Source organism: Lynx canadensis, chromosome D3 (assembly GCF_007474595.2).
Source record: "Lynx canadensis isolate LIC74 chromosome D3, mLynCan4.pri.v2, whole genome shotgun sequence".
Lineage (NCBI taxonomy): Eukaryota > Metazoa > Chordata > Mammalia > Carnivora > Felidae > Lynx > Lynx canadensis.
Window position 1 is genome coordinate 75,568,362 of NC_044314.2, and position 27,090 is coordinate 75,595,451.

A 27,090-nucleotide genomic window follows, 5' to 3' on the forward strand; every position below is an offset into this window, starting at 1 on the left:
TTCCTGCCTCTTTCAGTCCGGGTTTGGAGACTCCGGCGTCCTCCGACTTTTCATGGTAGGGAGGGCGGTGCCCACTACCTGCGGGCTCTGGGCGGCCGAGAGAGCTCGGCCGAGGCTGAGTAGAGGGGGAAGGGGCCGAGGGGGGCGGTTGCGTTGTGGGCAGTCGCGAAAGGGGAGAGGCGGTTGGGGGATTGGAGGGGGGCGAGGCCGGGGGTGGGGGAAGGGCTCTGGTGGATAATTGTATGTGTGTGTTTGGGGGTGGGAGGGTCCCTGGCTGTTGGGGATCGGGAACGAGCATTTGGACTTGGGAGAGTAGATATGTGTGTGGGTGAGTTCGGTTGTCTGAGTCCTGAGTGCTCATTGGAAGTGGGATTGGTTATCGTGAAGAGAACAAAGAGGGGTCGTCGAAGATGGACGTTGGAGTGGAAAACGAGGACGGGAGGGTGTTGCGAAAGAGAATGGTTAGGTTATGAGAGAGCGACGTGGGCTTCCTTGGGGGCGGAGCGTTTGGGGTTTTTGGAAATTGTGGCTGGAGCACCTGGGTGTCGGGGAAGGGGCGAAGGGGCTTCCAGGTGCTTCTGAACACAAGGGTTGGTGAAGCGGGTGAAAGAAGTCGAGGGAGCTGGAGGGGAGGGCAGATGTGCATCCAGCGCCTGAAGGAATGCCAGGGGCCTGAGGTCAGGGTGCCTTCGCCACGGAGTCCAGCGCCTTTAACTGGCGCCTTGGTACCTATCTAGTCACTTCCGTTGGGACCCGAAGTGGCCACACCTAAGGAGCCGGGAATGGATGTCAGTCACCCAGCTGTGCGAAAGTTTCTGTTTGCATGTGATCTTTCAAGGGTCTGTTCCTCAAATAGCTCTTTGGCCTTGGCTGGGAATGACTAAAGTCCAGCTAGCTTTTACTTCTTTGCTAGGTCTTTAACTGGAAAATGCAGTCTTTAGAGAAGATAAGTTTCAAGGACCCTGCTGAAGAAGACTTAGCCATTCTGTATCTAACTTTACTCCATTTTACGCAAAATAAGGACTACCTGAAGGGGGAAAGGCATTAATTAAACCAGTGGTTCTCAAACTGGTCTCTAGACCAGCAGCAGCAGCAGCAGCACCTGGGAACTTGCTAGGAATGGCCAAAATTTCAAGCCCTACCACTGACTACTGAATCAGTGTGGGGGGTTGGGCCCACCAATCTGTTTTAACAAGCCCTACCGGAGATTAGTGATTTCTTGATTTGGACTATGTAACGAAAGGGGCCTGAGTCAGAGGACACGTATAGTTCTGATTATTAATCTTCTCCCCCCAGAACTGGGGTTGGCGATCATCTCTTCCTCACTAGATCCTTGAGAGAAATCGGCCAATAGTTTGCGTGACACACAAAGGAGGAGAATGTAATTCGGCACAACGCTTGGAAATAGCAGCTGCCCTGTAAGCAAGTTTTGGATGCAAAATAATGCTACCGTTATCGGGCCACCTTAATTTAGTTTGGTGGAAATGGAACAGCAGACTTTCTTGAGTTGTAGCAATGCCTTTAGTTTGGGGGAAATTTTATAATTAGCTTCAAGACAGTGACTTGAGATCAAGCTGGTTAAAGGAACCCCTTAGCCCTGTGGCTCTTAGCTCGGGCCGCACGTTAGAATTACCTGAAGAGCTTCTTAAATACTGCTGAGCTGCCCTTCCTCTACTCTGATTAATTGGCCTGGGGTGAAGCCCAGGCACGGTGCACCCAGGTGACTGTAGTACAGCCAGGGGCTGGGACCTCTTAAGGAAGCTTGAAGGGACAGAAGGGAAACAATGCCAAGGACCAGGTGCCAAGTACTTTAACATTACCTGAAGGTTATTATGAAGATTATGCCCTTCACTTCATTTTACAACTTAGGAAACTGAGAGTCAAAAGGCTTGTCTCAACCTCACACCGGAAGTGGTGGAACAGAGCCTGTAGCCTAGGTTCCTCAGACTTTTGATCAAACTTTCCACGTGCCTGTTTCCCCCAGCATACACACACAGGGGACACAGTTCCACAGAGAACTGCGGGGAAAACATCCAAGGGTCAGGGAGTTGGTGCCTTTTTTCCTATTGTACTTGTCTGGGGGGGCCTCTTTTCAAGCCAACACTTTTCCCCCTTGGGCTAATTTTTATTTTCTAAGCACATATACAGTTACTTCCTGTCTTTGGCTCCGAAGCTGTGAGATTGGGGCCGGCTTTTGCTTATGATGCTTTGGTTTATTTTTACATGTGGTCAGAATTCACTGGGCCAATAGAACAGGAGGTTGGGGAGCTTCTCCAAGGTGATGAGGTTAATACAGACTAGTTAAGGCATACAGAACTATTTCAAGCAGTGGGTTGTAGTCTTAGCTGCACATTAGGGGAGTTAAAAAAAAAAAAATTCTGTTGCCCAGGCCACACCCCAGATCAGTTACATCAGAATTTACAGGGATAGGACCCTGCTGGGTTGTTTTTTTTTTTTTTTTTTTTTTTTTTTGAGTGGAGAGCCACTGTTCAGAATCCGCTACAGGAGACTTAGAGGAGGTGGGAAAGAGAGAAGCCTTGACTTCCCTAATTGGGTTCAACTTTTCTGATGGAATACAATTGGTAACCAGTACCTCAAGTATGAATTCCATCTTTGTTTCTCACAACCAGTTTTGCTGTCTCCTGCCCCACCCTCCCCAACCTCATTAATGATGGAATCAAATCTTTGAAACAAGGGAAAAAGCAGGATCCCAGGAGCAATGGCTGGGGAGTCTTCGGTAGAGAGGTTTGCTGTGAGATGCTTTTTGTCTGCTGCTTTGTGTCCTTAGCTCGGTGCAGTGTGGGCTCAGGGACGAGAACACAGAACCATTTAGCCAAGGGCCTTTCCTAGTACTGAGGTGACTGACCTTTGGAAGGGTGGGCTCCAGGAAGGTTTGGAGCTTTTTTTCCCGTCTATTCTGGAGTCTCAAGGCTAGATCAGGATGGTTTCTGCCTTTATCTCTTAGTGATTCAGGTGGGTGTCCTTAAAAATGGGCATTGTCTTCAGAGAAGATCATTTGAGACTTTGAGAGCATTTTGAAATAATCATAGTGTGAGTCTTTGACGTTTGAGTGTTTGCTCTGAGCCAGAGACCGTGCTGAGTGCTCTCTGGCATCCCTCACAGCAATCCTGGAGGGAGACACTGCCGTTGTCCCTGTTTCATAGATGGAACTAGACTCCAGTGACTCACCCACAACTGATCAATGGCAGGGCTGGGTGCTCAAATTCAGGCGTGATGTCCAAACCCAAGCCCTTAGCCACACATTGCCTCCCATCTATTTTCAAAGCTTTCTTTTTTAATTCGTAAAGAAGTGGGGGGGGGGGGGTCCTCAATTTACATGTTGTAGCTGTATATATTTCAAGCATGAATGTTGATAAAATCATGGGCTCAAGGCCAGACAGGACTTGCCCATGTCGTTTACTTGCTCTGTCACTGACCCACCGCCAGTACCAACGCATTTTGGGAAGTGACTGAACTTCTCTGGGATGTGGTATCCAAATCTACAAGGTGGAAATAACGATAGTTGTCTTCCAGCATTGTTTAGATTTTAAATGGTTGTATGTGGTGGTAGAGATGAAAACTGGTATCTTCTGGGAGGGAGGAGTGGGAAAAGGCATGGAGGGGCTTTCTGGAACCATGAAAATGTTGTCTGTCTGGATCCGAGTAGTGGCTGTACAGACGCATATACTGGCCCAAACGCATCAAACTGTGCACTTCAAATATGCTTTATGGTGTGAAAATTATCTTTGAAAAGGTATCGGAAGTAAAAGTACACTGCAGTCTGCAGTATACTTAGACTTTTTTTGTCTGTTTCACAGTAGGTGCCTTACAGAATGCCAGATCATTTCCCAAAACACTTATTTTTGTGTAAATTACATCTAAAAAGGTACTTTAAAAAGTATTTCAATTTTGGGCAATTTTCCCTAACTGCCCCCCAGCCTTGCCCCCAAACCCCACAACTATAAGCCTTCATTCCCCCCACTCCTCGCCCTAGGTCTTTAAAGTTTTTAGAAACTCTTTATTCTCATCAGCTACTTCTATCATCCCATGGACAAGAGTTTTTCTGGGAAGAATGGTTGGTGATAACCATTAGTGTCAGGTTTCTGGGGACTGATTTCAAAGGAAAGCTGGAGGGGAGGGGTCCCACAGAGACCCCAGGTGAGTTAAGCTTGAGGTTCTGAAAACGTGCCTCCTCATGATATATTCACCTGATGATGCAGGAATGCTTCTGGAGAAAACACTTTTCTCTCCAGAAGCCCGTTCTTCCTGTCATTCTGCAGGGCCCTGACATGAGTCCTCCAGTGGGTGATTTCCAGGCCACTCTTCTGGGGGGGGTGGGGGTCGAGAGGGTTGGTCATTGCCTGTGCTATTACCGATTGATGGACAGTGGGTTGCCCCTCATTAGCCCCTTCTCCTGTTGAAAAATAACATTTGTATTTTACCCATCATACCTGTAATCCATGTTAATTGTGGGAGATCCAGAAAAGATAGAAAGGCATAAAGAATTTTAAGAAATCCTTTTTCAGGATCAGGGTATAGTTTTTTAAAGTTTTGTGCTGTCAAAACCCCCAGGAGTTTTGACTATATGCCAGTAGTCAAAATTGGCTTTCTCTCCTTATTGGTATGAGGGAGAACCACAGAGCATCTCGGAAAGAGGATTGGGGCTTGCCTTGGGTGATTTGGGGGAGGATTCAGGGAAGTAGGGCTTTGCTCGATATTGAATGCTGTCAGGAGGGAGGGTTAATTCTGTGACTGGGTCTCAGTAATTCCTGTTTTGAAGGTGGGAAGAATGGAGTGGGGCTGAAGCTCTAACTGGTAAGAAGCAGCGGTGAGTTGCCTCAGTCAGGATATGGGGATGTTTGGTCATTTTTGTGTTTGGGGCGACGTTCTTGTTTTTGTCTGCGTTCACGCATAATTATGGGGTAGTCTTGTTTGTGCCTCGATCCATCAGCCACCGAGTGGCCTCGTCAGATGGTGACGTGCTATGAATTGTTCACGTTCAGTGCGAACCTCACGGCCCAGATAGGAGTGCCAGGCCAGGTTCTGGCCGTCAGGCTGCCTCCCCTTTGCTGTGCCCCAGATCGATCAAAGAAGATTCAGCCCACTCTTGGACACCTCCTGCCATAGGCCTTTACCTGTCGAAGAGATGTTTTCTTTGAGTACACGGGTGCCAGGTCCCAGTCTCCTTCCTAGGCCTGCTTAAATCAGCGCAGCCGTTGCTTTGAGATGGACACAAGAACTGGCAGTGCCATTAAGGAGACTGTCATCAGATCTGGCTGTTTTGGGAGGTGCTGGTACAGGAAGTCTCTATTTTGCAATAACTTTATTTCCAAGGGTTTTCAAATACCTGTTTCATCCCCAGAAACACTTCCCCCTCTCCCCCCAGCAGAAGGTGTCAGGAGTGGTAGTTGGGACCCCACTGAATTCATAAAGGCTAATGTCACTTGCAGTTCAGCTGAAAGATAGCACTTTCTGCCATCCAGTGGCGCATGGCAATAAGGAGACCGAGAGAGACCCGGGCAGTGCTTCAAGCTGCTGTCGGATGTGCCCCGGGTGTTCGCTTATATGAGGGACAGGCGGAAAGGAAGTCCGCCCACCTCAACAGTTAGTGGTAAACTCCTGCTCACGGGTCAGCAGGTGAGGTCAGTATACGAGCTCTCTGGGTGGGGTTTGGGGCAACCAGTACCCCACCTCCCACCAGTTGTTGCCCTGCTGACCTGTTCGGCCTCTAATTTTAAGAGAAGCCAGGAATCCGGGTTTTTCTGTGAACTCGCCTGTGTCGTCAACTTTCAGAGCAATCTTGAAGTTTTAAATGCAGTCTATAATTGGGCCAAGCAAAACACACCTGGAGGCCAGTTTCAGCCCACAGGCTGAAAGAGGTAAACCGGGCCGGGTGCTGTGACCCTGGTGACCGTTTGTCTTCTCCACTGGCAGGAAGAGATGTCAGGAGAAAGTGTGGTGAGCTCAGCGGTGCCAGCGGCTGCTACCCGCACCACTTCCTTCAAGGGCACGAGCCCCAGCTCCAAGTACGTAAAGCTGAACGTGGGCGGAGCCCTCTACTACACCACCATGCAGACACTGACCAAGCAGGACACCATGCTGAAAGCCATGTTCAGCGGGCGCATGGAAGTACTCACTGACAGCGAAGGTAAGCCTGCCCCCCAGGTGCTGGGGACGTGCTTGTGGTTGAGGGGTCATTCGAGTTCAGAAGGCCAAAGTTAAATGGCGGTTGTGCTCGGTGTTCTCTCAGTGTGCAGGGGGCCTTGGGAGCGTGTAACCGGGAGAGCAGATGTAGTCCGGGTGGGGCGGGGGGTGTGGTGAAGGAGGGTTTCCCCAAGGAAGTGACATGTAAGTCGAGATGTGAAGGTGGGCTGGGGTCACCTGGGTGGGGACTCACAGTCTTGACTTCGTTGTTGATTGCCTGTGTGACTTTGAGAAAGTCACTTCCCTCCTCCAGGCCACAGCTCTGTGGCTGGACTAGCAGCCCTAGTCGGTCCCCTGCCGGTTCTCAAGCGATGATTCTGTGACTTCAGAGTGAAACTCCAGTGTGGGAGAGGCATGAATGTGTTCTGTGGACCCTTGTCTTCCTGGGATGGGGGCCTGACAAAGACAGACCTGGATTTAGGATCTCGTGATCCTAACGCGTGGTTTAACCTGTTCTCGTTTCCCCATTAGTGATACCCACCTCATGGGGCTGTTGGTGCATGGTATTCAATAGATATATATCCCGTGCGTGTTTCTTCTTCTTTTTACCTTTTTCTCATGGAAAGTCACGTTGGTAAAAGGGAAAGAATTCTTTTTTTTTCTTAATTTTTTTTTAATGTTTGTTTATTTTAGAGAGAGAGAGAGAGAGAGACAGAGCATGGGCAGGGGAGGGGCAGAGAGAGAGAGGGAGACACAGAATCCAAAGCAGGCTCCAGGCTCTGAGCTGTCAGCACAGAGCCCGATGCCGGGCTCGAACCCACAAACCGTGAGATCATGACCTGAGCCGAAGTCGGATGCGACTGAGCCACCCAGGCTCCCCGAGACAAAGAATTCTTTAAAGCGACCTCACCGTAACTGTTTCCTACCCACCTGGAACAATCCAAGGGCACTTGGCAAGGGGGGACATTCTTCCCTTGGCTGGGTTCACGGGGCAGGTCACATGAGGCTCACTTTTGTGGCTTGAGATTGCTTAGGACCTGGCTGGACCCTCCCTTACCTGTTTCTGAGGTTGGCTGCTGTGCCCATGCCCCTGCCTTGCGGGGGCGTTGGTTCCTGGGAAGGTGGGCTGGTTTTGCTACAAGTAGGTGGGATTGGGGACTCTAAGCCTGGTGCCCAGAGTGCATCCTCTGATCCTAGGAGGGAGGAAGCTTGAGCTGGTCGCTAGGGACGGTGATTCCCCCTGTGTCCTGGAGAAGGCCCAGCTGCAGGGCTGGAGGTTCTGTTTCGCTGAGTTTCCTGTGAGTTTGGGTTTCTGGCCAGGCATCAGGTGAATGAGGTTGGAACCTCAGAGCTTTCTTCTGTGTCTCACCCAGAAAGCTTGGAGCTTTTTATGAGTGGGAGGATCCCCTTTGCTGTGCCGCACCCAGCACTGCCCCGGGAGTATTTGTGGAGACTGAGACAATAGCGCCCCAGCCGCTGAAGGAAACAGACCTTATCTAAGAACCCAGGATTGTTGTAGTTTTTCTTCCGCCCTACCCAGTCTTGGGGGGGGGGGGGGGGCTCAGGAAAAGCAGCTGAGTCGCTTTGGAAGTGAAGTTGGAGCCTCATCTCCTTTGAAAGCCCTCGCCTTGCTGGCCTCATGCCACGCCGTGGAAGAGCCGGTCCTCCAGCTCTTCGATCGCCCAGCTGGGAGAGATGCAGGGACAGCACCGGGGGGGGGGGGGGGGGTCCCGCTTCCAAACAGCTGCTAGAGGACGTCCTGTCCCCAGTGCTTCCTGGAAAATCCAGCATGTTCAGGGAAGCAGGGCTGTCTTTGATACTCTGATCTTGGCCGTTTTCACAGAGCTCCACTGGCTCTCCAGCCCCCTGCCTATCACGAAAAGCTCTAGCACTGCATTTTAAAAGCTATGGGACTTAAAAAAAAAAAAAAAAAAAAAAAAAAAAAAAAGGCTACTGAGTTCAGGGCATGCTGGCTCTTACCCTGGGCTGTCCTTGGTTTGCTGCGGGCCCAGCCCCCTGGCCAGGGCACCTGAGCAGAGCAACCTTTATAGGTCACCTGCCAACTTTGCGTCTGGTCTTCCAGCCCGCGCTGTGCCGGGCAAGGCGAGTCCGTTGGCCCCTGGTGAGTACACGGCACAGCCTGACCGGGGGCCTCAGTGTTGCCCTCAGATACACCATTGGGTCTACAAACTGGGATAAATGTCCTGCATCTCCCAGCTTCACCCTGGGCTTCAGTGAGGTTTGCCACAAACGGGCCAAAACATCAAGTGCAGCTCGGTGAGAGCAGCGGATCCAGCATTGTGTCCTGCTGGCTGAGGAACAGGGACTCCAAAGGCACAGAGCAGCAATGTATTGAGCTGCTAGAAATCTCTGAAGGGTGCTTGAGAAACTGGTTGCTCTTGGAGAGGACCTGGGGCCCAGGATGGGTGGTGGACTCTCTCCCGCTTCTGCCTGTTGGAGTTTTGTACCGCTCAGTTCCTAAACGGGGAGGCTTGGAGTGAGTGGATTTGGGTGTTGGAGTGAGACAGATCAGGTTTGAGTCCGGTAGCAGTCACAGCTAACGTTGATGGAGCCGTTTCTGTGTGTATCGGGCACTGGGCTAATTTAGGCTCGTTTATCATTTACTGGCAATGGGACGTTGGGCGGGTGACTTTCTCTGAGCCTGTTTCCTCAGTTGTGAATGGCAGTGCTTTTCAGGATTGCAACGGGAGTGAGAGAGGACATTAACATTAGAAATTTCTTGGTGGAGTGCCTGACAGTTGGAAGACTCTCTAAATGGGCGCTGTTCACTCTCGCTTCATCCCGCCTGGGTGGGGTGTCCAGGTGCGGGGAGGAGCCCTGTAAGGGGCTGTGGAGAAGCAGGTCTTAGCGGTGCCTTGGGGAGAAGTGGCCTGCCTCGGCCTTGGGGATGAGTGTTCTGCACCTTACGCCCAAAGGGTGGCTTTTCTAAGACGGCCAAGACTATGGCAATGAGCAGGCCTCTCCCACACTCCTCCCCAGAAAAGCACAGTTCTTACAGTGCCGGGATTTTTACCTGATTCCTTGTCAACGTGGATTTATTTGGGACCTTGCCTTAGTAAGAGTTCTGCCTTAGAACTCGCCTGTAGTTAGTTGCCTATTTGGTCCCTGTTGCTTGGTACTGTGCTTCCCCCCCCCCCCCCCCCCACCGCCTTCCCCCGTGGTTTCTGGTCTCTTGCTAATATTCTTGGAATGAGGGAGTGTGTGAACCAGATTAAAGAACGGAGTCATTAATCTTATTATCAGCACACGTTTCCTTGAAAACCAGTGGGGAAGTCAGGTGTAATATGTGGGAAGACCGTAGTACCTCGTGGTTTCCCTGCGATCTCCATGCTTCCTGCCTTAAATTAGAGTTCTGAAATACGGTGAGAGCTTGTAAATTGTGATTAATAAAACAAACTCCCTCATGCCCCTGATGAGAAGTATTAGGGTCTGGGAGCGAACGGTCAAAAAAGAATTATTGAGACGTCTTTGGCGCGAAAAAGGAAGTTTTATTAAAGCACAGGGACAGGACCCGTGGGGAGCTGCGCTGGGATTGTGAGGAGTGACCGATGATATACTTCTAAGTTGGGAGTGGGTTGGGAATAGGGTAGGTCTCTAAGGAATTTGGAAGGAAGGCTTCCAGGACCTTGAGGGGCCAGCTGGTGTTAAAATAAGGTCATTGACTACTATCTAGCAAAACCTTAGTTATGAGACCCTTCAGATGTATGTGCATCAGTGGGCCATATGCTTGGAGACTGATTATTAACATATATTTGGGGGGCAGAGATAAAGGAAGTTTCCAAATGGATTTTTTTTAAGTGTATTTATTTATTTTGAAAGAGAGAGAGAGAGTGTGCCCTCGCACACAGGTGGGGGAGGGTCAGAGAGAGAGGATCCCAAGCAGCCTGTGCACTGTCAGCACAGAGCCCCACGCGGGGCTCCAACCCACGAACCCATGAGATCGTGACCTGAGCCGAAACCAAGAGTCAGATGCTTGACTGACTGAGCCACCCAGGCGCCCCCCAAATGGGTTTTTACATGTTAACAAAGACTTACACAGGATCCAGGAGGTTGGGCTGAGGTCAACCTAAGGTTGCCATTTGCCCCTAGGCAGCTGAGCTCCTGAGGGAAGGTCACCCTGTCTCCAGTACGTGTCAATGGGCTGCAAGTTGTAAGGAGATTTAAGTTTTTTCTACGTTTCTTTTGCCTTTGTTCTCCACATCACCCCCACTCAGACAGGAAAGAAAACATTGCCTGGGCCGATGTGGCCTCTGTACCTTTCTGTTTGCCTCTCTCCCTTCCAGAGGTAACCACTGGCCTGACTTTGGGGTCAGTAGGTGAATTTCAACCTTGGCCGCGTAGTGAGTCACCTGGGAGCTAAATCCTGCTGCCTGGGTCCCCACCCACCCAGAGAGCCAGATGTACTTGGGCAGCTGTGTGGTTGGGGCGTAAGGGCTTGGAGGGGCTCCGCAGGGGAATCTACTGTGCGTCTGGTGGTGAAAGCCACCGATGTGAATGTGTAGTGAATGCCTCTTGCTCTGCAGTTTCTGTCCCCAAACAAGGCAGAGTTGGTGTGTTTTCCAACATTATATAAGTGGTGTTACGTCGTTTGTAGCCTCTTTGCCTTCTTAGCATTATGCTTGTGAAATCTAGCCATGAACGATACGTAGCTCTAGTTCAAATATTGGTAGTTGTGTTCCATTTGGGAAATATACTGTCGTTTATGGACCCGAATTCTGGCCATAGCTGTTCAGACTGCTGCCAGTGTTCACTGTCAGGAATATTGCCCTTCTCAAACACTCTCTGGCATGTGTGAGCTTCTCCAGGGCAGTGCTTCCCAGCCTTTGCCACATCATGGCACACAGAGAAAGTCATATTCTTACTGTGGTAAATAAAAAGGCTCTAGACCCAGGGCTACAGCATTTAAGATCTTACCCGCCCCTGGGAGCTCTCTCCTGGAGCTTATTCGCAGAAGGGGAATCCGGGAGAGCATCCTTGGCTTGATTAGGTATTAGCTGTTGTGCCGATTTACACTCCCCACAGTGGTCTGAATTTTTGCCAACACCGGGCACGGTCGGACCTCCTAATTATTGCCGATCTGACGGTTATGAGCTGGTGCTCTGTCATTTTATTTAACGTTTCCTAATTTCTAGTCCGTTGAGCATCTTCTTATGTGTATTGGTCATTTGTGTTTCATCGTTTAGCTGCCTGATTGCATCTTATTTACACATTTTTCTGTTTGCCTTTTTTTTCTTACTGCTTTGTGAAAGTCTATATTCTGGATCTCATTCCTTTGTGATTTTATGTTGTAAATATCTTCTCCAGTCTGACTTGTGATAGCATTTTTACATTGTTTTTTTTACATTTAGGTCTTTGATCTACCTCATTGGTGCTCAACCAGGGATGATTTTGACCTCCAAGTGACATCTGGCAATGTCCAGAGACCTTTCTGATTGTCACAATTTGAGGGTGGGAGCTGCTGGCATCTGGTGGGTAGCGGCCAGCGATGCTGCGAAATACCCAGTGATGCACAGGACAGTCCCTCTGTAACATAGGATTATCCGCTCCAAAATGTCGCTAGTACTGAGACTGAGAAACCCTGCCCCAGAGATTCTGGTTCAGGAATGGGACAGCTTCCCGGAATCTGAATATGTAATGAGTGCCTCAGGTGATTTATGAACAGGCAAGTTTGGGAACCCCCGAAATAGTATAAATACCTTAGGATGCTAAGAAGAGGTTGGTGAAGCCCCAGAGGTGGGGGGCAGGGAAAGGAGCAAGAAGCACTCGGTGTGCTGGTGGCCAGCACAAGGAGGCAGACCTTGTCACCCAGTCCCCTGTCCCTGAGAGAAGCCTTCCCCGGCTCACCCTGAAAGCCACGCAGACTCCCACGGGCTGGACTGTGCCCCCTCCGGACATTGCTACTGCTCTGTCCTCCAGCAGTGATGAAGAGACGCTTAAAGGGCTCATTGTCAGAGACCTCATTTGAGTGCTGCCAATAGACCCAGCATTGTGCTATGTGTCTCCAGTACATTCTCTCATTGTGCCTTTACACCAGCCCTGTGGGGTGCCAGTTTTAGGAGAGGACCTGGAGGACAGAGAGGTTCGGTGAAACACCTTTGTCATCCAGCAGGTAGGCGGCGGAACTGGGTTTCCGACACAGGCCCTTGCTGTTAGCCTTCGGGTCGTGCGGCATCTCCCAGACCATTCCAGAGCCTTCCGGTCTGCGCCTACCTGTTCTGCTCTTCAGCCTTGCCGAAGGGCCCCCCGACCCCAGGCCGCCCTGACTGGTGCAGCCTTCCGCGACAGCCTGTGTGCTCCGGGGCGTCAGCAAAGACGCCCCACAAGCCAGGAGCTGCTTGACTTCCATTGGCTTTTCTACACGCCAGGCAATTGAGCTGTTTCAAAGGGGGTGGATTCTGGCTTTGAAAGCAACTAAAATATTTTAAAATCAAAATGCTAATTGAAACCTCATGGCGAGCGCGCCTCGCTCCTTTGCCCTTATTTGTCCAAAGTATGATTCCTTCACCACAAGCATTTCCTGACAGCATTCTTGAGCTGGCGCCCAATGTCACGGTCTGTCTCTTCGTTTATGGAAACTCCGGACTGTCACTTGGATAATTGATTTCAGGGGCCCCTGCTCTTGCTGAGCAGGCTAAGTTGTCCATGCGTCAAAGGCAGAACGTGGACGTTTTCTTCCCAGAATCGCCAAGTTAAACTGGTTGCCGTTTCCCTGAAGACTGAGATCCTGCGCGTCTTCTCAATTGGTGAAAAGGAGCTTTCCTGTGAATTTCTTACTTGTTTTTTGTGATCAAGTCCTGCATCCCCAACTTGGGAATGTCCCTGAACCCCTCCGAGTCTCTGCTGTCATCTATGGACAATGCAGGGGACTGAGCCTCCCTCTGAAAGATCTGTTGGGAAGATAAAATGATCTTTCCACACCTTCTCTGCTCCCTGGAGGGAAAGCACTTGATCCAGGGTAGCAGGTCGTAAGCCGATGGCCTGCAGATAGGTCTTATTTGCCCTAGCGTGGATTAGTGACCTTTTGCTTCACTATTATTTACAAATCAGGAGGTTTCCCAGAGAAACCTGCATTCTGGCTTCTCTTGGAATATCAGAGGCTCCTATGGCCCTGGGCCCACGTTCCTGCCTGGCCATCTCTGCCGGAGTGAGGAAGAGCCTCCCCGTGCTCTGTCCCCAGGGGCAGGGCACGTGCTCTCCGGTCAGCCTCCGGCCCGGCCCACCTACACTCACTCGTGCTGCTTGCTCCAGGCCCCCGGAGGCGGCCGAGCTGCATGGCAGATACCACATCCGTGCTTTATCGTCTCAAATGTAGGAGGAAGCGGTGGGATGATGTCCAGCGGTCACTGTCAGGGTGCTGTGATTTACCATGCCTGCGAACGCCTCTTCCTTCCTCGAGGCCAGGGTTTGACTCCGGGCCACACGCTTGCACTGTGTTTGCCACCCTGGGAAGGGCTCTTCCCGCTGCACTCCGGAAACCGCAGCTGTGTGGAAGTGTCAAGTGCAAGCGTCTGGAGGGCAAGACCGGACCTTTGACCGAAGGGTCGGACTGAGGAGTTTGTAGGACGGGAATATGGAAATGGCCTTCTTCCCAAACTCGCCTAGCGACTGTGGCGAATACCACCAAGTGGCGCCCTGAAACCCTGAGAGCGCACTTGGCACGGCCAGGTTAGGGAAGGGGTGGTGGACAGACCTGTGACTCTGGATATGAAAGAGGTGTCTTTGCTGCTCTGGGCTTTTGTCTGGGGGCCAGAGGGGGACTTGGGCCGGGATGCCATGGTGTTAGGAGTGAAAGTGTGTGCGCCTCTCCCAGACTGAGCGACAGACCCGGAGGAGGGGGGCATAAAACTGCTGGTTCCCGCCTGAACCCACCTGCCCCGTGCTTTGGCGTCCTCGCACCTGTAATGTGGGACAGGAGACCGAGGGAGACCCCTTGCTGGGGCTGCCCTGCTGGCCTGGGGGAGGGGGCGCTCCTCTACTGGCTTCTTTCTAGATGCCCTGGCTTCTGTCGAGCCGTACGAGTCGTACCACATCTTTGCTTCATCCCAGCCTCTCCTTTCAGTCGCTCCACTCCCAGGCTCCGGTCTTGTTTCCTGCTGCAGTTTCCACCCCACCCCACCCTGCTCCGGGGTATTGGTGTTTCTGAAGATGAGTTGTGGAAGCCTGGGGGTTCCTAGTGAAGGTATAGCAGGCCGGTGCCCGGACTCGAGAGGCCATCGAGAAGCCAAAGAAAGGCTTGCCCGGCTGGCCCCAACCCCCAAGGGCGTCTCACCGTGCCTGGTTCTGGTCAGCAGTCGGCACGTTTTGCCATAGTTAATGAAAGCGAGTTCCGTCTCCCCATGTTACACTCGGCTGCCTGGGGCAGGGTCTGTCGGGTTCACCATCTCCTCTGCAGTCGCTGTCACTAGCCAGTAAGGGCCTGTTTGGGGAGTCGAGGGTGGAATGTCCCGTGGTGGTGCCGGGGGGGCGTTGGGGATCCCTCTGGGGAGTCAGACGTTGCCGTCTTTTGCTTCCTTATTTGACAACTTGAAAGCATTGTAGAAAGAGGGAGTAGGTATTTTTACCTCACGCTTTTCCCCAGTCATTGGGGTGTGGTCATTTGGACCCATTTTATCCAGGTGTTGTGCACTCTTGGGATGTCCAAGGCACTGTCTAAGGGGTTTTTGAGGGTACTTTAGAAACCCACTTTTAGGCCCAGGGGTCCTGGCATCCAAAAGAGCCCAAGAGCAGGTGAGTCCGTGGTTGGGGTGGTCTCCAGCCAGCAGGGCCTGGAGACCATTGCAGTGCTTCCCAGGCAGGGCTCGGTCAGCCCTTCGCTGACCGCTGGGCAGGTGGGGCTACAGCCCCCTCTGCGGTCCTGCTCTTCCCTGGGAGGCCGAGGGAGCCAAGAGACACCCAGTTCTCCTCAGCACCTTCCAAGAGACGAGTGTCCATATAACTAGGCCCTCCCTTCATCCTCGTGCCGCCGCAGGCTGGATCCTCATCGACCGGTGTGGGAAACACTTTGGTACGATACTCAACTACCTTCGTGACGGGGCGGTCCCCTTGCCCGAGAGCCGCCGGGAGATCGAGGAGCTGCTGGCAGAAGCCAAGTACTACCTGGTCCAGGGCCTGGTGGAAGAATGCCAGGCAGCCTTACAAGTAGGTATCCCCCTTTCTCCCCATAGGGGTGGGGAGGTGCTGGGCCCACCTGCCTTTTTCATTTTCCTCCTCTACAAAATGGGGGCAGTTCCTCCCTCACTGAGACGTGTGGGTTCACAAGTATCCCTGGAGCTCCTCTCTCCTTGGGTCAGGGACCCCTTAGAGGCTTCCCTGTGATGCTCAGGCCACCTAACTGTGCTCAGTCGCCATGGTGCTGGGTCATCTCGTGTACATTGAAACCCGTCAGTACTGAGCTTTGGGCTGTAAAACTTGATCAGTTTTTTGGACCCATCTCGGGACTTATTCTCACCCCACCAGTCACTGTTGGGAGCCTCATATAATCTCTGCAGACTCAGACACCCCTCACTCCTCAGCTGCACCTGGGTTAGGATCATTGGGGTCAACTCTGGTGATAGCAAAATCCCTGTAAAACCAAAATGCTTCTAGACATAGCCGGCGGCCATTTATTTCAGGCAAAATTCCAACATGGTCGAGGATCAGAAGAGTTCCTTCATAATGCCACAGGAATTGGATTTGTATGCACGAGGCTCTTGTTTGTGCCTCCCTCGGGCCACATGTCTTCTGGCCCTCCGCTGGAGCCGTTCCCATACGGCCTGGCTCCTTGGCGATCTGTTGTTTCCACGTACCCCCTCGACCTGCGAGTCTGTGAACTCACCGTAAATCTGACTGAATGCTGTAGCCTTCACTTTTCGTATTTTTATTTCATTTTTATGCCGGTTTAATGTTGGTTTATTTTGCGAGAGAGCACACGTGCATATGTGCGTGAGAGAGGAAGGGGCCGAGAGAGGGAGAGAGAATCCCAAGCGGGCTCCGAGCTGTCAGTGCAGAGCCTGACTCGGGGCTCAACCTCACAAACCGTGACGTCATGACCTGAGCCGAAGTCAGGAGTCGGATGCTTAACCGACTGAGCCACCCAGGCACCCCTCGTTTTTAGGTTTGTTAAAGTAATGTGTGTACATCGTATCTTTCTCCTCTGTTAATTCTTTCAACAGTTCTATTTACTTTCTTACGCTATCTATTGACATCTCAGTTTTCAATGTCATCTGCTGTTGCGAGACAAAAATTAAATTTTTGCTCATGCGGTACCACCAACCACTACCAAACTTAGGTACCCATATTCCTTCTCCAGTTTTCCAATATAGTGTTTATCACAGCTTTGGTTAAATCAGTATTCAGAGTTTACGTTGTGATGTCTAAATATTGTTAACAGTTGAGCCACAGAGTATACAGTGAACATTTTTATTGTGCAACTTTTCGGTTTGCCAGAGTTAGTGACTGCCTCATTGTTTTGTCTGCTTGGTTTTCTAAGTACATCTCTAGTTGATCCCTAAATGGTCAGAAAGGTCGGTCTCCTATTGGCGTGTTTAGACACACCAGCGAATCGGTTTCATCTTTGTCTTAGAGACACGCCCTCCAGGTTCCCTTTCTGTGGTTTCTGTTAGTCTGAAGTTAAACCTCTAGGACTGACCTCCTCCCAGTTTCTGTCGCTTTTATCTTTCTGTCCCACTTTCTCAGAGGTTTTCTTCAGTTTTATCTTTTCAACCCTTCTGTTGAACTTTTCATTTCTACTATCATATTTCTAATTTCCCAGAGCCTTTTCATGTTCTCTGAGTGCTCTTTCTTCTCTAGAACGCTGATCTTATTTCATAGGATTCCGTATGTGCTCTCCTTCATCTGATAATACTATTTGTAGTTTTCTTTCTGCTGCATTCATCATTGGGCTCCTTCCCTTACTTTTTCTCTTTGTTTTGGTTTCAGTCTCACGGTTGAGAGGCTTTCCACATATAATCTGATGATCTTGGGTCTGTTAAAATTCAAGAGTAGAGTTCTGAAAAGCTGTGTGTGCGGTGCATGGGTGGGCCTCGTCCAGTGGGCTTCGTCGGCGGATGAAAAGGCTTTTTCCATGGGAATCCCCAGTGTCCGAGTCTGTAAGCCTTTTCCTGGACGGATCAGCTCCCCGTGGAGGAATCCTCCACTCTCCTACCTGGTGGCTAGAAGCCTGACTGGCGGCCTTCTGCCATCTGAGTAGGGGAAGGAGCTGGGAGCTGGGGCTCACCGTTTAGTGTGTCGACCGCTCACTCAATCCCCTTGTTTTTAGAAGAGTGGCTCAGCCCTGTCCTCACCCATACAAACCACTCCACGAAGATAGACCTTTCTTCTGCCAGGGGAAGGGGATGTACTTGGGGCGTCTCACCGGTGTTTCTGCTGACTGGTTAGCAGTCCTCTGCTCTGGCCCTTTGCCCACCAGCCTTCACGGGTGTTCTTTGAGAACCTCTAGGATTCTTTCTCCTCGGTTATTCCTCATTTGCTTCCCAGGCTCAGATTTTTGACGGCTGACCTCCCCTCTCCCATCCTTCTCCGTAGGCTTATACTTTCTAAGTTCTTCCACGGTTGTTGCAGTGGGGTTTTAGGTGTTTCTACACAATCATATTCCATCCGCTGTGTTTAGAGTTTATTTTCAAGTGGCTCCCTGGGTGGCGGAAACATGTCCTCGTTGTTAGGGTTTACTGAGTGCCCTGACCAAAGAGCAGACTTCCTAGAGAACTCGACCCTTGGCCGTCCCCCTCCCCTTCCCCCTGATTCACTGGTGGTAAGAATCCTCCTCTCTTCCCGGCACTGGTGGCCCCACCTTCCCTCGCCAGCACCTGTCTTTACCCAGCAGGCCAGCTTAAACAATCCACTGCTGGGCAGGCCTCCCAGGCTGAAAGCGTGTTTTGTTCCAGCAGAACAAAGATACTTATGAGCCTTTCTGCAAAGTTCCTGTCATCACTTCGTCCAAGGAAGAGCAGAAACTTATAGCAACGTCAAATAAGGTATGTTGGAAGCACCCTTGTGGCGTGTCTTTGGCTACCGAAATCATGAGTAAGTTTTGAAATTGAAACCTGTAGAAGTCCCTGAGCAAGGCCTGAGAAGGGGTGAAGAATGGGAACCTGTTCCCCTAGAATGGGCTCCTGCAGTCTCCCTCCCCACGCACCCACCCCCGCCGCCCCCCGCCAGCCTGCAAGCTGTGCTCAGCTGCCTTCTGGGCCTGGTGGCAGGGCCCAGCCCCGCGGGAAGCCCACGGTCCTCTGTACCTCCGCTCCAAGTGACTCTCTTCTTTCTTTTTTAAAACAACCTGCAGCCAGCCGTGAAGCTGCTCTACAACAGAAGTAACAACAAATACTCGTATACCAGGTAAGGTGTCAGCGATAAAGGCCACCCACCCTCGCCAGGAAAGCTTCTCACACGGGCCAGGCCCGGCTCCTCTTTTACCTTCCAGTGAGGGTGGCTGTCTGTACTGGGAGGGTGCCCAGGGTAACAGACGACGGGAGACTGAATTCACATACACCGTGGCCTTTTGAAGTATATAATTCAGTGATTTTTAGTGTATTTACAGACTTGTTTAGCTATCACCACGTACCCACATGGTGAACATTTTCGTCACCTCAGAAAGAAGCCCATTGTCAGTCACTCTTCACTCCCCGCCACCCCCGACCCTTGGCAGCCGCTGGCCTCCGCTTGTGTGGCTTTGCTCACTCTGGACACTTCATGTAAACGGGATCATACAACACATTACCTTTTGTGACTGGCTTCTCTCCCTTAGCACGTTTTCAAGGTTCATCCTCGTGGCGTGTGTCAATACCTCCTTCCTTTTTATGGCTGAATAATATCCCATCATTTGGATATCTCCTGCATCTTGTTGATCCATTCACCAGTTGATGGGTGATCAGGGTCGTTTCCGCTTTGGGGGGGCCATCGCGAACGCTGCCGTGAGCATTCGTACCACATTCGTAACACACGTGTTCTGTGTGGTCAGAGGTCTTCGTCTCTCTTGGGTGTACCTAGGAGCCGAATTGCTGGGCCCTTTGGTAACCCTAGCTCTAGTCATTTGGGGACCTGCCAAACTGTTTTTCCAAAGCAGCTGCACCATTTCACATTTCCACCAGCAATACATACAGGTTTCTAGAATGCCTTCTGGCTCTTGGGACCATGTGTTCTCAGTTGAGGGGGTATAATGAGGTTACTCAAGACCCAGAAATTGACCCAAGATGAAGAGTCTCCTTTGGACAGCTCTGTCCTGCCACTCGTGGGGCTCCCTCCACATTCCCCACCTGGTGCCTGTGCACCCACAGGCGCCAAGTTTTTCACGTTTTTTCATCTCCAGCAGAGCCCAGCTAAGCGGCCGTCCTGGCAGGCTGATTGAGAGCGCAGGCTTAGGGGCTAGAGCCGTCTCTTTGGAGGCCTGGCTCTGGCATTCTTGGCCTTGGGCAGTTACCTGTTTTCTCTGGCCCTCCCTTTCCTTGGTGGAGCAGGGGGCCTGCGGGGCCCTTCTCCTGGGCTCCTTGGGAGGTTGAAAAGGGATGTGGAAACAACTGCAGTTAGTACCAGTCTGCGGTCACCTAATCAAATGCTCTTTTGCAGCAATTCTGATGACAATATGTTGAAAAACATTGAGCTCTTTGATAAGCTCTCTCTGCGCTTTAATGGAAGGGTCCTGTTCATAAAGGACGTCATCGGGGATGAAATCTGCTGCTGGTCCTTTTACGGGCAGGGCCGCAAGATCGCTGAGGTTTGCTGTACTTCCATTGTCTATGCCACGGAGAAGAAACAGACCAAGGTAAGCCCTTCGGGGAACGGCTCTGGGTGACTGGTCAGAATACGTACCACTTCCCTTTCCCCTTGAGCAAAATAAACCTAAAGAGGGAAAAGCTTTGAAAATGCTTCCCTTGATGCACGACTGCTCATTGTGAAAACATTCATTATCTTTTGGGCCCCGGAGAGTCGCTTGTAGGTCTTGCAGAAACAGAATGGCCTCTCCTTTCTGACGGTGAGCAAATAGGGACAGTCATACTGCACCTAAGTCCCTTGGCTGTAAAGGTCAATTCAGATGTATCCTCACGCCGCTGTGCCCTCGCCACCTGCATCGTCTCCTGTCGGTGACGGGACAGGGCCTGTGTTGTTCCACAGCACCACCATCTCCCACCAGCGTGGCCCCGTCCCATCTCAGTCATCAGAGGAACAGTGCTCCCTTCAAGAGCTTGACCTTGGCTTTCTAGTCACAACCTATGACTTCTGCCGTCTGTCTGCCCTCTGACCCACTGACCTGGAGTGGCCCTCCACCCTCGCAGGGCCTGCGTGGCATTCCTTAGCTCCCGTGCTTGTTGGCTTCCTTCTGAGCACACGACTTCCTGACTGATCTGGACTCTGTGGATCTACTTCCGTATCATCCGCTCCAAACCAGTAATGCCGCAAGGCGCTGTTGGAGGTGCGGTGCTCTGTTCGTTGAACTTCGCTCCCTGGAGGTCTTATGCTTACTCTTCTTGGGCTCTGCAACTCGGTTTTCTTCCTCTTTTCAAAACAGAAATCCCCCAGTACACTCTGTCACTTCCCTCGGATCCTTGCTAAGGGAACCCCGATCACCAGGGACCTGCAGGGTCTGCCAGGCAGGTTTTCATGCACAAGACTGTGCATCACCCACTTGGGGTACAGTCCTCACTAAGGCCCCGGGAGCGCACAGTTGCGTGTGATTCTAGAGCTAGCCTGGGCAGAAAAGGCAGAGAGAACGTGAGACCACACAGTAGAAACCAGAGTTGTAAACATTTTTTTTTTTTAACTTTTAAACCATTTTGTCATTGGTATTTGGAATATATCCTGAAAGATACATACTAGTTAAAGATAGCCAAGGAGGGAAAACCCCTAAGGTTCCTTTTTTTTCAAAGAGGGCAGGGAGACCAGATTCGCTCGCTTCTCTTTACCACATCAGCAAGACACATGCCTCTTTTCTCCTGTGAACTTTTTTTTAGGGCTGTGAATTCCATCTGTCATTGGCTTCCCCGCCTTGTCAGTTTGGTTTTGTTATATACACGGGTTGCCTTTGTCCTTGGATAATAACAGGACGATCATCATATTAATCTGATTAAGCTTTAAAATACTGACTTTACGTTTTTAGAGTTTAACAGGGAACAAGGGATTCAGAGGCCTCATGATCTGATCCCAACTATTTATAGATTAGCCAACAGGTTCTGGAGTGAGCTTGTGCTTGTGTTTTTGAAATAGGGTAGAGGTGGGGCTCAGGGTGATGGGCCCGGGCCCCTAGCCACAGCTCCCTTTGCTCTGCTGTCGTGTCCCCAGGGCTCTTTCCTTTCTCCAGGAGAAGCACACGCCTGGCTTCGCAGGGGGTCATGTGGGGGCACGGCTGCCCCTACAGGCGCAGGTTCCTTCTTCTGGCCCACGCCTTCGGGACTATGCTTTGGGGCTGACGCTCGTATTTTGTTGTTCCAAGTAACTGTACAGATGTTCCTTTTGGGGGTTTTTGTAGAATCGCGATCCCTCTTGGTACAGCATGCCAAGTGCTTTACTAATTCCTTTAATCATTTAACTGTCTTTTGTGGTTAAGCCGGAAAGGGTTTGGCTTGCTGAAATTAAAGTTTAAGCAGGTAGTTAATACGTATGTTGTCCATTTGGTTCTTGATTCCGACTCACTAGGGACTTGGTGTTAATAAAGCACAGAGCTGTGCCCTTTATTGGTCTCCTTTGTTCTGTTGTCCAGATTGACACTTCTATTGCTCTGTCTTCAATTTCACGGACTCTTTTCTCTGTCCTCCCCATTCTGTTACTGAGCCCTTCCAGTAAGTGTGTGTGTGTGTGTGTGTGTGTGTGTGTGTGTGTGTGTGTGTGTGTGTCTTGGGTGTTGTATTTTTCAGTAACAATTTTCGTTTGGGTCTTCTATCTTATGTCTCTTTGCTGAGACCTCCTGTGTTTGCATTCGCCTTAACAGAGTTCACCCTTCCTTGTGGAGATGTTTTTATAATAGCTGCTTGCACGTCTTCATCAGGTAATTCCAGCATCTTGTGGCCTCCTGGACTTGGCATCTGTTGATTCTGTTTTCCCTCAGGAGTTGAGATTTTTCTGGTTCTTCATTGATGACACAAACTTTCGAATTGTATCCTGGATATCCCGAATGTTAGAGGGCTTTTAGATCTTGTTAAATCGTAAAGAGAACGTTGTTTTGTTTTGTTTTGTTTTGTTTTGTTTTGTTTTGTTTTTAATTGTTTTAGTAGGCAGTTGACCCACTTGGGTTCAGGTCACAAGTGCCAGCCAGCTGTGGGTTGCCGTTCCAATGACAATCCAGTTTTCAAAGCCTCCAAATCCGTGCTGCACTGAGGGCCAGTCTGTGCCTGTGGCACCGGTCTGGCCCATTGCTTCGTTCTGTGCGTGCTGTTGAGGGACGGATCGGCAGCCAGGCTCAGGCCCAGGAGTTCCTGCACAACCCCAAGCAGCTGCTCTCCTGAGCGCCCTTCTTTCACAATCTTCTGGTGCTGTTTCCCTGGGGCTCCCCTTTTTCAGCCCTCTGACCAGAGACTGGGGCTTCAGTTCCCTGCTCTCCCACACACCGCCTGTGACTGTATCCTTACCTGCAGCCTAACGGCATAAAGAAGCTAGAGGAAAATAGTAGCCCAGATTCACTCCATCCTGATGAGACCACAGTTCTCATTAGAAAGGAAGGTTCCCCTTCAGAGTTTTGACTCCCACAGTCTCCAGCCATTGCTGCCACAGGATTTGGGCAGGGAGGGTTGGGGTGCAAGAGAATGGGGGAAAAAAGGAGAACCGAGAACTTTCCTTCAGTCTCTGGGTATCGGGTGGCCCCTCTGGAGCTCTCTGAGCTGATGCCAGTTTCAGGGTCACAGGCTGCATTGACCTCCCTCTGGATAGTACTGGTGGGGGAGAAGGCATAACCTCACTACTGGTTAGAGGCTACTCCGAACTGGTCCCTCCCCCCAATCCGGCCGCCACTATTTCTGTGTCACAGCCCTCAGCCACTGCGTGCTCTCTCTCCTGGTTGTGTGGCCTCCGTGGGAAATAGAGTAGAATGCACTCTCCCCATTTCTCTCAGAACCTCCGAATCCTGCCCTTGAAAGCCAAGTCTCTGTGAGTCAAGTGCCCGGGACCCACTTGTGCAGCCCCACTCTGGTTCACGGCGCCGTAGCCCCGAAGGGTACCAGGCAGTCACAGAGCTTCGCCACGCAGGAGGGGTCATGTCCTTTCCAGCTGGTCCCTGCTCACAAAGAGTACTGCTGCCCTAAAGGCTGCTCCGAGGTGTGGAACAGCTCCACGGGAACAGGTCTGTTGTTAGTAGAAACATGCTGGAAACGACCTAATCGGTTAATTGCGTCGTTACAGTCTTACAGCCCCCTGATGGGGAAGGATCGCCTGTGTTAGGGGAAAGCAAAAGGTGAAGTGTGTGTGGTGAGTCACCCTTTGTGTGTTCTAAAGCGTGTGAGTGTGTGTGTGTGCAGACGTACCTTTATCTGCACCGCGTCCCTTTTGTGTCCTGTGTGTCGAGCACTGTGTGTAAGTATTGCCTATTGAAAATCAAAACTACTTTGAAAATAGTAAGGACAGCCTTAAACAGCATCCTAGGGGCCTGAAGGGGCCAGCGGCCCTGCTGGCAACCCCAGGAGGCAGCGGAGGTGGTGGGGTGTGTGTGTGATGCTAACCTACCTGCCTTGTGTTTTGTGGGGGTGCAGGTGGAGTTCCCAGAGGCCCGGATTTATGAGGAGACCCTCAATATTTTGTTGTACGAGGCCCAGGACGGCCGAGGACCCGACAATGCGCTCCTGGAGGCCACGGGCGGGGCGGCTGGACGTTCCCACCACTTGGATGAGGACGAGGAGCGGGAGCGGGAGCGCATCGAGCGCGTGCGGCGGATCCACATCAAGCGCCCCGACGACCGGGCGCACCTCCACCAGTGAGCGAGCGAGCGAGCCGCCTCCCTCCTCCCTCCTCCCTCCTCCCCTGCTCTTCACTCCGATTCCTGCAGGCTCCGGGCGCCTTCCACTTCCCCCGGAGTCTGGAGATACTTTTGTAATAAGCCAGATGATGATTTTGATATTTTTCGACCAGGTGACTGTCTTTCCCCAGGTGAATGCACCCTTGTTCTTAAGTGGAGTCCAAGGTCTCCCCCTTCCGTGGGAAACGGGGAATCCTTGGAGCCAGGCTTTCTTGGTTCTCGGAGAAAAGTATGAATGGGTGTGAAGCGGACGTGAGAGATGTTGTCTGCAGTATTTATTTTTGTGGGTGTGGACTACCTATTTGAGCTTCGGGGCGGCATTCCCTCGGGGTTCAGTTGGACGGCTCTGAGGGGGATCCTGCCAGTTAGTTGGTGGCCACCAGACGTTCTTGTGAGCATCCTGTGTCGTCGTCCTCCAGCCCAGCACACTGGCTGCCGGTTCCTGTGTGCTATAGACTGGGCGGCCCTCCGGGGTTTTGCTGGAAGCACCCGCGGCGGCAGGATTTTTGCGCCTATGGCTTATTGGTAAATGACTGCAGTTTGTGGCGTGGAAGATAGGACCTATGAGCTTCGTGCCTCTAACTTGTCCTGGCGTAACTCTGGGTCAGGAGCAGGCCTGTTGCCCCCTAGGCTGACGTGTGGTCCGTGCTCATTGGGACCCCGCATGCCTGGCCGAGGGCAGAGCCGTCCCCGGCAGGGAGTGCTGGGGTCCTGGCCCTCTCCCTGATTCCTGCCCCTTCTACCTGGCCTCCTTGTTGAGCAACCCCGTTCTGGGAAGGCCATCTGGCCTGGTTACAGGTGGAGCTCACACCGCTGCTTCCTGGGATCCATTCCTCCTCCTTCGCCCTTCTTCTCTGTTAAGCTGGGCTGTCTCGGGTAGAAGCCCTGCCTTTTGCTTAGAAAGTGGACGTGGCCCGGACTCTTTCCCCTCCCCGAGCCTGGCATCCAGGCAGGAAGACCACCCCCACCAACAGTCTCAGGGCACCCATCACCTGGAGATCCCCTTTTTGTCTTTGCCTCTGATTTTTACAGTATGGAGTGGCCACAGGGAGCAAGAGTTTGAGGCTGTGCACATCCTTTGTGGTCCAGTTAAGTGTGCGTGTTCATGTTTAAGGGACGTGTGCGACTGTGGACGGGGACGTGTGCTTGTGGGGCGCAGGGGGCCCGCGCTGGAGCCCGGCTGTCTGCACGGTTGCTTGTGCAAGACGGACGTTCTCGGTGACCTACCTCCCAGTCTCCTCTGCGCCCACGAAGGGACAGAAGTGCGTTGTGGCTGATGTGGCTGCGACTAGATTAGGTAGAGTAGTTAAGGGAAATGTGAACGTGTGTGACGGAATGGATGGAATTTGTCTGTTTTTCAAGGGAAATGTTACTGTTTTATACCAAAGGTGTTAACGTGGGCAGCCTTTGACACCATGTATTCCAAAAAAAAAAAAAAAAAAAACGAGTTTATATTTTGAAATGGTTTTTACAGCTTAGGCTTTGCACATACTGCCTTTCTTGAGACATAGGCCTTTATTTTGTATCCAGCAGCAAAGCCTCCAATAAAACTAAAACAATCTTGATTGAACCTAAAAATCATGTACGGGGTCGATGCTTTTTAAACTGTTGTGTGGGAGACTTTCCTACTAAGCCATTTGGATTTTATGAAGTGCACAGGAAAGGGGGCTTAAACACGGTTTCGTAAATATTTTATATACCGTTTAAGTTTTAAACACCAACCCTGGCATTTGGGTTGAACTTTTTTAGAACGTTAAAGCGAATGTCAGTTCTGATGTTTTCTGTAGGAATGGAAAAGCCATCCTATGAATTGTGTCTTTAAATCTTTCTGTGAAGAGTACGTCTGTGGAACAGTCGGATTTGTTTGGGCTTCTACACCGTCTGAGCTCATGTTTCTGGCAGTCTTTACACTTTTCCTACACTTTGCACTTGTTCATTTGGAGTCTTTGCTTTCTCGGGAACGGAACAGGTTCCCGAAACATTCCATGGTGAGGGAGGCCGTTAGCTGCGGAGCCAGGAGCTGACAGGAAGCGTTGGCTGGTCCAAGCTCTGTCGGCAAACGTATTCTACAAGGAACTGATTTTTATGCGAGCACGAAGGGCAAACCAAGGTCAGTATTTATACTGAAGAACCATCTAAGTAAAAACACTGGCCTAAGATTTGGTAAAGTGTTTTATTACAGTGTAAGAGCTTACAGTTAATGTAGAACAGCTTTGGGTCCCTTGTCCAGAGGTCCTTGTTGGTGGGGACCGGGGGCCTGTGCCCAAGACAATCCTGGAGTAGCCTCTTCTGTCCCCCTCCCCCACCCCCAGGGTAGCAGGTAAGCAGCCTGGCTGAGGGGCAGGTACCCCCCCCTCCCCTCGGCTTATGCGTGCTGGCTTGCACCTCACAGCAGCTGCTCGGGACCCAAGTGTCAGCACCGCTCCTCCGCCCTCCCTTAGGGCTCCACCCAGCGTCACCGTAGCGCGCCTGTGTGTCACTAACCTTTCTCTCTGTGCTATGAGAAGAAATGCTATAAACGTTAGAAGTAGTCACTGTATGTTGTACGAGCATTTGTGGACGTGTAAAATAAAAGTTACGTAATGCTTCTGTTGAAATGTTTCCTGCGTTCGTTCTGTAGTGTTTGAATTTAAACACTGCGAGGAAGTCTTGGGGAGAAAGTGAATCAGCTGGGGTTGCTACCCCTTTGATTTTAATACTAGGGAGGGGAGGGACAGGCACTTCGGCCTCCAGCTGGGGAGCTGCGTCAGAAACGTTAAGGCATCGGGTGTGGTGAGTTCCACTGAGTTAAAGCAAAATTCAAATTCTGCAGCTTTATGAAATTTTCCTCTCAGATCATACATGCTCCTGTGTTCCTCGGGACCACTGCGGCCTTGACAAAGGCAGAGCATCTGTCGCCCACCGTATAATGACATGTTCACATACCCATCTAGGGAAGGTCCAGGTAGGGACACGGAACACCATCCCCGTAGGCGACTTGAGGTTGGGCCCCTGAA

The 27,090-nt window shown here is 51.3% G+C and overlaps 1 protein-coding gene across 2 annotated transcripts; it reads left to right on the plus strand.

Annotated features, from left to right (window-relative positions):
- Positions 1-26,691, plus strand: KCTD10 (potassium channel tetramerization domain containing 10). 2 transcript variants are annotated; one of them, XM_030292212.1, is made up of 7 exons: positions 1-55; positions 5,935-6,148; positions 15,134-15,303; positions 18,048-18,137; positions 18,446-18,498; positions 19,726-19,921; positions 23,832-26,691. In XM_030292212.1, the coding sequence occupies exons 1-7, from the start codon at positions 53-55 to the stop codon at positions 24,054-24,056; spliced, it is 951 nt and encodes a 316-aa protein (XP_030148072.1). In that variant the 5' UTR covers positions 1-52; the 3' UTR covers positions 24,057-26,691. The 2 variants fall into 2 exon arrangements, with proteins under 2 accessions (XP_030148072.1, XP_030148073.1); XM_030292213.1 differs by having other exon boundaries at positions 18,051-18,137.
- Positions 26,692-27,090: the final 399 nt, after the last annotated feature.

Bases quoted from the DNA above. Each gene is read 5' to 3' on its own strand.
- KCTD10 (XM_030292212.1), top strand. The intron at 6,149-15,133 runs GTAAGCCTGCCC...GTGCCGCCGCAG, and splicing joins AGTACTCACTGACAGCGAAG to GCTGGATCCTCATCGACCGG. The intron at 18,138-18,445 runs GTATGTTGGAAG...AACAACCTGCAG, and splicing joins TTATAGCAACGTCAAATAAG to CCAGCCGTGAAGCTGCTCTA.